The 9,988-nt window shown below is 37.0% G+C and overlaps 2 protein-coding genes across 2 annotated transcripts in view; both read left to right on the forward strand.

The window, feature by feature from the left end:
- Nucleotides 1-1,069: 1,069 nt before the first annotated feature.
- LOC146475282 (uncharacterized) lies at nt 1,070-4,055 on the forward strand. Its single transcript, XM_085115668.1, has 2 exons — nt 1,070-1,210; nt 3,047-4,055. Exon 2 carries the CDS (start codon nt 3,049-3,051, stop codon nt 3,601-3,603), a length of 555 nt encoding a protein of 184 aa, XP_084971794.1. The 5' UTR covers nt 1,070-1,210; nt 3,047-3,048; the 3' UTR covers nt 3,604-4,055.
- A 224-nt stretch (nt 4,056-4,279) lies between these two features.
- Nucleotides 4,280-9,988, forward strand: part of LOC146475283 (uncharacterized) — a 17,285-nt gene continuing 11,576 nt past the window's right edge. The window contains exons 1-5 of the mRNA XM_085115659.1: nt 4,280-4,508; nt 7,138-7,317; nt 7,901-8,181; nt 8,752-8,857; nt 9,648-9,917. Of these exons, the coding sequence (XP_084971785.1) occupies nt 4,401-4,508; nt 7,138-7,317; nt 7,901-8,181; nt 8,752-8,857; nt 9,648-9,917 (945 nt within the window). The 5' untranslated portion in view covers nt 4,280-4,400. The remainder of the gene's footprint in view (nt 4,509-7,137; nt 7,318-7,900; nt 8,182-8,751; nt 8,858-9,647; nt 9,918-9,988) is intronic.

The following is a 9,988-nucleotide window of genomic DNA, read 5'->3' on the forward strand; positions in this document are numbered from 1 at the left end:
ATAAAATCCTTCCCGGTTTGCTGGTTTATAGGATGATAATTCCCTCGGTAGAAAGATTGTCCTCAAAATTTCACAGTTGCCCTCGAAGCTTCGGTTCAGTTCATTTTTCGGACAATCATTCAGCCTCAGGTTTTATCATCTGATAAACCAGAAGCCTGAAGGGTTTCATTTACTAAATTTCAGTTTCCTCGATTGTTTGTGAGAATTAAGTAAATGTTTAGGGTGCGTTCAATTGACCCTATTATTCCGGAATATGAATACATACAATGATGACAAGAAATCCCTCGTGCGTAAGAGGCTTAGGAGTTGCTGGAATATAAAATGGCTCTTAAATTATCGTGTGTCAGCGAACGTTTGCACAAATGTCTTCCCAAATGTACTTTAAAAAATAAATCAAACAGCTATTCCGCTTATTCTTATTCCGGAATATGGTCAATCGAACGCAACCTCAGTTTCGATCTACGCGCTCTTTAGGTGGCGGTGGTTGTAAAGGGCAACGCGTGAGACGCTGGCTTATTTACACGCATTGCGGACCAGACCAGGCCTGGTTGGAAAATTAGATCGGTGGACTGGATTGAGCTGACCAAGCCAGAGAAATGATAACTTTGGATTCGCGACTTCTGAGATGATGGTGAAAAAAGTTCCTTCAAGCAACTCATTTTTAGGTTCCAAAATATCGCCTTTTTATCAAAATAATAAATTATTTCCATTTATTGGTAATTGGTTTGAACATATTAGGACAAGTTTAGATTCTTATGACCACACTCTTGACACGGTTGTGTTCCGCCTTAAAACAACATGAAAGCATACAATAAAATTCGATGAAAAATAACAATTAAGTTAAAATTTGCAGTAGATCCCATTGCTGTATAAAAATAATTCTTAAATTATACGAAAGAAAGGAAAATCAAAGGCAAATGTAAGTTTAAAAATCGGTTGAGCAAGAAATTGCCCTTTTGGCGGGAAGTAACGCAACACAGCCGCTGAATATTGTCACGCTGTTCTGTCTGCTCATATTAAAATGCATGTGACGTGTGACTTTATTAATAACCAGTGATCAATAACTAGCATTCCTTTACGGCATTATCGAGCGTCCTTTCGTTTTAACACCGTTTTCGTTCTATTACCCTATCAAGTCTCATTCCCAAGTGAGCAAAGTCAAAGGAGTGCCTCTTTCACGCTGTTGTCAATCGTCATTGGAATCATTTCGGTGAGTAAACCCTTTGTAAACCAGCTTTTTATAGCGTTGTTTACGGTAGTTGGTGTGATTTCAGTCCATTTGTATGCAGAAAGTGAAAGCGCGTCGTTTTATTTTCCGTCAAGAATCGAGGTTTCCAAATGCGATCACATGGATGTTAATAATGTTTGTATCCTAATTCCGTCGACTTATCTTCCGAAAAAGGAGTTTCAAGAACACATTTTCGCTTTAAGACTTTGATGTTATGTTAATTGATTCCTATTCATGTGTCATTTAAAAGCACAACAAGCATCTCTCTTCCTCAACGCGCAAGAAAATCCAAATCACTGGAAGCGCTAGAACCAGTACAGTATGTGATTGACTTTCAAAGATAACTTTATCCAAATTTTGCCAAATTTATTCGATTTGTAGAAACATAGCCGTCATTAATAACAACCATTTGACATATTTCGTTACGTCACGCTCTTCCATTATTGGCTAGACAGAAACAAAAGTGATCTTTCCTGTTTCTCTATGCTCCCTGTAAGTAGATTATAAAATGGATGATTTCCGAAATTTTTTTACACTAATTTTTGACAGCTTTTTTCCAATCACATTTAAGACTGTATTCATTCTTTGTGTTCTTAAAAGTCTGTATATTGAGTGACTTAAGAGTCTGTACTCTGTAACCAAAGAATAAAGACGCTTTCAAACGTCACACCTTCCGTTTCTTGACGTGTGGTCACGAGCATATTTTCGAAACTTTCTCCAGTTTCGAGTTACCCTTTCAGTTTTCCAAATATTTATTTCTTTGTTTTGCCAGGTTACTTAAAATCGCGTAAAATCTTTTAATCAAAACGAGTAATTTTGGTACAATATCTTGTTTGATTTGTGGAACATGTCTCGGTACAACCCTAGCGTATCTAGACGCATCAAAATCGAGTTTACTCGTCTGTGGAAAACTTTTAAAGCTATTTTTGGAGAATAAAAGTAACCACAGATGCTATGATAATGTTGTAGATTATTTTTTTGATTTGAATTTTGACCGTTCTTCACGCGCCTTTTAGGGCGTCACATAATCAACACGCCCTCGTTGATTTATCCTTCATGTAAGGGACACTAAGGCATATATATCATTCATGATCTTGATCGGACGTTTTATAAAGAATATCTTGAGAGCAGAATTAAGTTATTTATGGACTATTGAGCTCAAGGTCTTTATTTTAACCTAAAATTATAACATAGCATAACACCCGAATCTACTAAAAGTAATAAACCGATAAACCCACGAAATTGCTTCAATGCCGTTATACAATCGTTTAAAATACTTTGCTTTCCCTCGCCGTAGTCGAATATTTGTATATTCAAGTCCATCAAATGTCATCTCATTGAAGAAAAATCTTGGTTTATTTTTCTTGCTAAAAAGAAAAGTAAAGATTTGGATCACGAGATATTACTAACAACGTAAACTGATTTAGATGTAACAGAAATGACGCAAGAATTCTTTGAACAGTATATTTTCAATTATAAGGTTTAAAAATTTGGATTTAATGTAAGAAGTAAACCAATCCCCAGTGACGGTTCTTAACATTTGATAAGACAACATAACCTTTTCATTCCAAGAATTTCATCAGTTATTTTTATATTATTCAGGAAAGCAGGTGTTTAATGAATGTTTTGCCTTTTCGCCGTCAAACAATAAATTGAGCGTCGTTTTTGGTCATTTTTGCATATTATTATACTTAATGACATGTCATTTACATTCGCTAGCACACAGGGCAGGTTTTCATTAGGAGTTTCGCATCCTCTGATGCGGAAAAGAAAGTTCATAGTTTTGATGGTAACTTGCTCTTCTGTGGCAAATTTTAGGAATGGGTAACGCCGAGTCAGCGAAGAAGAAACAACAAATGAAGACAGCTCCTCAGCCAAGCGGACAGCAATCGCGAGGAAAAACATTGAACGACACAAAGAAAATCCTCCTTATTCACAAATCCAACGCGGATCAGTTAAAAGTTGTGAGGAATTTTCGCGACGCTCTCACAACAAAGGCCAATGGAAGCGTCCGTGTGATGGATTTCGTTAACATCGCTGATGGTAATGAAATATCGAAAAGCTTGCCATGGCTGGAAGAATTAAATAACGTTGTTCTCATCTGCGTCACATCTGAAACTATTCATGAGTTGGAGAGGATCGTCCGCGAGAAACGATTCGCCGACGAAAATGGTTATCTTCATGGAAAGATGTTTAGTATTTCGTTTGGAGAAAGTCTGGATTCTGTATGGCCTCCCAAAGGATTGAAAAAAGGTTCGTTGGATGCGAGGGATTTCCACTTCGGGTTTTCAGATGTGAACAAGCTTCGACAACAAGATTTTGAGCGATCAGATAAAATGAATGCTCTGATCGCAGCTATAAAAGGAACAAACTGAGAAGAACTGCCTTAGCTAGAATTCTGATGTAAGTAAAATTTGTAGAACATTTAGGACTGTGTATTCGAAAGTTGTTAGACTATAGACTGACACGTATCACAGCCGAAGGGTGTGCATGTTGGTGAAGGTTTTTAATTCATCGACGACAGAGCGACACATACTTATGAATTTTAAACTTTATAGCAGAAATTCAACATCGTCGCCGGTTGATGTTCATCTTTCGATAACCAAATTCAAGGTAGTTTTTTTAAAGGTGAAACAATTAGTACAATTCAATTAGTTTTGAGTCTCTTGGTTGCTCTTAAACTGTTTGTGTTTTATTTTATAGCGAGGGAACCGTAATCGTTAGTCGAAATGTAAACGTTTTGCTAGGTCAAGTTGTAAATTTGAGGTCTTAAATTTCGAATTTTGTAGCGAACTTTGCAATAAAACGGTTTGGTTATTTAGAAAAATTGTCGTTGTTTTTGCCTTCTGACAACCAGTTTGTTTTCAGATCTTTTATGGCAATTATGAATGCCAGTTATTTTCACATTTCACTAAAATATACTTGTGAAATTGGTAAAAGCTTGTCTCAGAACGTTAAATCTTTGGTTGCTTCCTTATTGGGTAATAAAGAGATGAAAACCCAGCATTTCATGGGCTTACCGGAAGTGGTACTTTCGCTTCCGGTTTAATTTTCGCGACCAATCAAACACCGATCAAGAGAGTGGCTTGTGACATGGGTGGATCAGCAAGGGACATATATGGCTGAATGAATTCACTTTCGATTCGCTATAAATTCAGCTTTTTAATATAGCATGGCTAAAACGGATAAAAGTTATACAACAGTCCAGATGGAAGAAAAGAAACCCGCCGAAGCAGAGCATGATTTGGAAGAGCCTTTTGATGAAGATTTTTGGTTGAAGGTAAGAATGTTTTGTTGTCATTTGAATGCAAATTACCCACGCGGAACGTGCATTCTGGTTTGTTTTGATTTACAAAACTTGACTTTAGATTGTTTTCCTCGATCTTTTTTCATTATTTGCTTGTTCATATTTCATGATTCAGTAAGGATGTAATATTAACAACGCTAACGTATCCAAATGTCTTACTTTAACGGGCTCGTGAACCCAGATCATTTGCAAAATCTCAAATCAATAATTTTGCAGGCAGATATGGTTGAAATGTGCACAGTATTCTTTCAGTATTTTGTTATTTGATCTCTCATTTAATCAAAATGATTTCATTAGATGGGCTCTGTTGCTCTCCTGGTCGATTATTTAATACGCTTGTCGCGTTTTTGTTTGATGAATTGTATTCAGAAGTTTCGCCCAATTCGCATTGTTTCGCAGTCTTCTGGATTAAATTTAAATTTAAGATCAATACTCAATGGCATTGAGTCACAAGCCTATAAATTTGAATTTAATGGAACATAGTTTTATCTCACAGTTTATTTCTTGTGTGATGGTCTCCCTCTGCAGGGCTAAATTGTGTGTAAAATTTTGGGTAAAGATTAAATAAACTCTGTCCTTTGAAATGCATAAACAATCACTCTATTATATGGTCACTCGTATTAATTTGTGTTTAATGATCAAATGAAAATATTGCTCTGCTTTGTTTAGTGCTGATCGTGATTTTGTTTTCTAAAATTATGTTGATCAAAACTTATTGCAGTCATTCTATTTGATGGGTGCCAAAAGGCAAATCTGGCACTTGCTGAGATGTCTGTTCTATAACCTGAGGATGAGAGTATGCCGCCAACTCAACAGCCTGATATATTCACTGCAAATATAGCTAGTAAGCTCAGTAAACAAGATTTGGATACGTGATCTCCAAAATCCAATATTCTGAGACTTTACTTCAATTTTGCAACACTCTGGAATTTTTAAGGAACCATTATATGCCCCTGTCAGTTGCGAAGCAAGATAAGAAATAGTTTTGTTAATAATCTAGCCATAGCTCGATGCACTCACCTCGATACTTGATGCACTCGACTCGAGCCTCGATACTCGAAGCTTTCAAGTTTCGAGGATCAAGAATCGAGGATCGAGTCGCGAGGTTCGAGTTTCAAGGGACTGTCAACTTACATTTGCGCGGTACTGTACATGGCTAATGAGTCCACTGTGTAGTTCCAGAAGTGATAACTGATACAGCTGTACATGTATATGTAAATGGATGGTGTTCTGCAACAAAGAAGAACATTCAGTGATAATCAGAACCATTCGTAGTGATTGAAAATCTTTTTCTTAACTGTAAGTGTATAACCCCCTCCTCCCAAACAAACATATACAGTTAACTCCCTTTATTGCGGACACCCCCAGGACTGCTAGTTAGTATCCTTAATAGTGAGAGTCCGTGATAGCGAGAATTTATTTCAGGCAAATGTCTGTCAATTATTTTTGCTGGGGATTTAGTTGCTGTCCTTATTGTCGAGGTGTCCGTTACAGCGAGAGTTGACTGTATCAGGAAAAAAAAAGTTAAAATAATAATAATAATGATAATAATAATAATGATAATGATAATGATAATGATAATGATAATGATAATGATAATGATAATGATAATGATAATGATAATGATAATGATAATAATAATAATAATACAAGGATTTTAAGACTTTTTTTTAATATTTAATTGATTTTAATGCAGGGCTAGTCAAAGGGTTCCCACCTAGCTCCTTGTATGATTTTTATTTTATATCTGGTATTCAGATGTTAACATACTGCCATATAATAATAATAATAATAATAATAATAATAATAATAATAATAATAATAATAATAATAATAATAATAATGATAATAATAACAATAATAATTTGCACTTGTTGACTTCTTTCATGAAGCACCTGATGTGCTCCTTCCACAGTAGGGGTGTTGAGGGGAAGGAAGATTACTGTGAAGGGTGTGGTGTTTAAGCTATTTGATACAACAATGACAACCTCAGGACAGATGCAAATAAATCAATGTCTTAACATAATTATAGAGTTGTTGTGCAGACTACCCTCCTGTTGCTGTAAGTCTGCTGTATGGTGTAAGGTACAGTTGAATCTTTGACCTAAACTGATTACTAGTTTGGATACTCTACTACTTAGCTGCAGGAGACTTGTGGGTAATCAGGAGTTCATAGATTTTCACTCTTGTTTCTAGCTCTTGGATTTTCTTTTTCTGAGTACGTCTGTGTCATTGACTGAAAAAATACATCTACCCTATTATTAATAATTATTTTATTCACCAGGCTTAAAACATAACGTGACATTTTTTTTCACATTCTGGGTATTGTTTGCTTAAACTATGTGCTTACTGGACTCAAAAAAGGTAATGATTTTAAAGGCAAGTCTTGATTTGGGAGTCCTTAATTGATTTCTTTTCATATAAAATAGGGCCAGCTTTTCTCAAGCCACTCATTGCAAAATTTCATGGGGACCCTAGACATTTGGTGAAAGAGAGGTTTATACCACTCCACCTTCTATTCACTGGAAAAATTCTGGTGTATCCAATTTATTGATGATTCACTTACTGTTATTATAACCGTGCATGCACTGTTCACTGATAGGTACAAGAAAAATTTAACTCTGGTAAAGGGATATCATGGAACAGAGCTATGGATGAGGTTCGAACTGATCGATTGGTGTGCAAGTATGGCTCAGATACTCTTCTAGTTATAATTCAGAATTGGCCAGTCAGCGAGAAGTACAAAGACAAGCCAGAACTGGTGGCCAGCTTAGAATATCTGGTATGTGTGGCAGCTATTCAGAGATTAAATTTCATAGCAGTATTGACGCTGTTAAAAGTAGACTTTCTCAAAACCCATTTTCGTGGGAGTCCAGTGCTGATGATGGGGTATGTTAACCATATGATCTCAGCACAGCATACAAGTACATAAATGATTTACTTGCTCAGTGACCTACTGTACCGAGTGTTACTGTACATCTGTATACACATGGGAGATATGGAAGGGAGACAGAAATGTGGGAGTCTGGGAGAAAAGGCGAGACTTGGGGAGGAGTGGCTAGGAAAAAAAAAAAACATTACATTGTGAGTTGCTGGGTCAAGTAAGAGAAATGGAATTTCTTTTAGCAATTATGCATGATTTCTCAAAAGTAAACGAGAGCTGAGTTTCTTGCTTAAGGGAGGAACAACCATTACCAAAAGTCCAGCACTTCAAATCACAGGTCATACTACTACTGCTGCTGCTGCTGCTGCTACTACTACTACTACTAATGATATATGATCGATGATGATGATGATGATGATGATGTTAATGCTGTGTCGCCATCAACTACATGTAACAACAAATTTTACTGACTTTTTTGCAGATAAGTCGCTTCACAGAAATCATTTTAGAAAACGACAGTGATGAAGAATATAAATACTACCGTGCTGAAGCAGATCCGGCTCGCCCAACCCTGCTTCATCTCACTGCAGAGCAGAATTTTCTTCATGTGACAAAGTTACTTGTTGAAAAATATCCCTCACTTGTATACCTGGGAACAGAGCAAGTGGGTGGTGAGAGGGAATATCTACCAGTTGAAAAGGCTCTGATGTCATACAAGGATGATACAGCTGCTTATCTTATATCGCAGATGAAACATGATTGGTGGGTGATACTTGATAACTATATGTAGTTAAGAAATGTCATATTTTTTTTTATTACATATAAACCACCACTTTTAAATGAGCCCTCCCCCTTAGTATTGCGAGGATCACCAAAAGCTTTGCCTTCAGACAAAGAATTTTGCCAGCTATACAGAGAGGATTGGATTGAGAGACTGGGGCTATATCCAGTAGCATATCAGTGATGCATGGTGATGATGTTTCATGTATGTTACAACCCTATGGTGGATCTACAATGTACGGAAGGGACCCAGGCCTCCCCAGTCCCCTCCCCTGTATTTTTTCGACCAAAATGGAGGGCACCGAGATATTTCTATTCAAGACGAGATGCAAGGTGAGAGTTTGAGAGTGGGCCCTTCCACTTCCTTTACCTGAAGGTTTGGATCCTCCAGTGCAACCCTTTTTTTCCCCACCACTGCAACCTTGCTTGTTTCATGAAAAGGAAACAGAAACAAAAATTATAATAATAAAATATCTGGTTCTTACCAAATACCCTTTTTTAAATGTGTTTTAATTAAAATTGTTTTTCTTGTTTTGAATTCTTTGTCTTCAGGGTTCATGAGCTGTTCTTGTACAATGAGGATTTGCAGAAAGCAAAGTTTAGTTTTGGTCATTTCATCAGTCATAAAAATCCCATCACAGACAAACATGATATGAAGGTGAGATCATTATAATATTTACACATACATTTAATATCTAATTTCAAAATTAAAAATGAAAAGTAATTCATGTTGAAGAGAATTTAAAGACAAACTAAAAACTGCCTCACAAACTGTAAAATTAGAGTTAGCGTGTTTTGTACAGTATAAACAGTTAAGGTCCTGGAATAAACTGCTCTGTGGCTTTCAAATGTATGGTCAGACTTGAGAAAATTCATCCACGCACTCCGCGAAAGGTAAAACCACCTTGTACAGCATAAAGACACTACCACAGGAAAGTACTGCTCAGTGGCTTTCATTTGAATGGTCACACTTTAGAATTTTATCCACAGACTCAAAAGTTAGAACAACCTCGTCAGCGTGACAAACAGTACCACAGAAAAGTATTGACTCAGTGACGTTAATTTCAATGATCACACCTTTGGATTTTATCCACAGACTCAAAAGCTAGAACCACCTTGTACAGCATAATAAAAGGCACCACAGGAAAGTACAGTGCTGCTCAGTTGTTTTCATTTGAAAGGTCACTTTTTTGGTTTTCGTCCACTGACTCGAGCTATGCTATACAGCATAATAAACGATTTCACAGGAAAGTATCACGAAATATAGTTTCTTAAAGTCTTAATAGCACCACAGAAAAGAACCGCACAATGCATGAAGATTACGTGGGGATGGACACACGTTTGGATTCCATCCCCAAATTCAAAAATCTCCTTTTGCAGCTATCGTTTGAATGATCACGCTTACTCTAGATCTAATGACTAAGAAAGTCGTGTTTTCTGTCCACAAGAAAACAGTTGTAGCTGTGTTGGATCGCCTCGTTAACCCTCATTGGCCCTACTTACCAGAGAAGATGCGGGAACTGGGCGAGAACAGTGAACGGATTGAGCGTGCGTGGAGCAGCGTGCCAGATGATCCCATGAACTATGACTTCTTTTATCACGTGCTGGATGCTGATGACCAAGGCAGGCAACCAAAGATTGACGAACAAACCATCAATGAACTCTTCAACCAGAAGTCGATGTCTTGTCTTCGCCGTATCGCCCAGAGTGATGATAAGGTAGAGTATTTTTAAGTGACTTGTAAGGTCAAAACTCCCTGACAGAGGCCACACCCAAGTTGCCCCAAATT

The sequence above is a fragment of the Pavona decussata genome, unplaced genomic scaffold, assembly GCF_977016875.1.
Source record: "Pavona decussata unplaced genomic scaffold, jaPavDecu1.1 SCAFFOLD_84, whole genome shotgun sequence".
NCBI classification, from domain to species: Eukaryota; Metazoa; Cnidaria; class Anthozoa; order Scleractinia; family Agariciidae; genus Pavona; species Pavona decussata.

What these genes read in the sequence shown, in the direction of transcription:
- LOC146475282 (XM_085115668.1), top strand. Translation starts at nt 3,049, where the DNA reads ATGGGTAACGCCGAGTCAGCGAAGAAGAAACAACAAATGAAGACAGCT.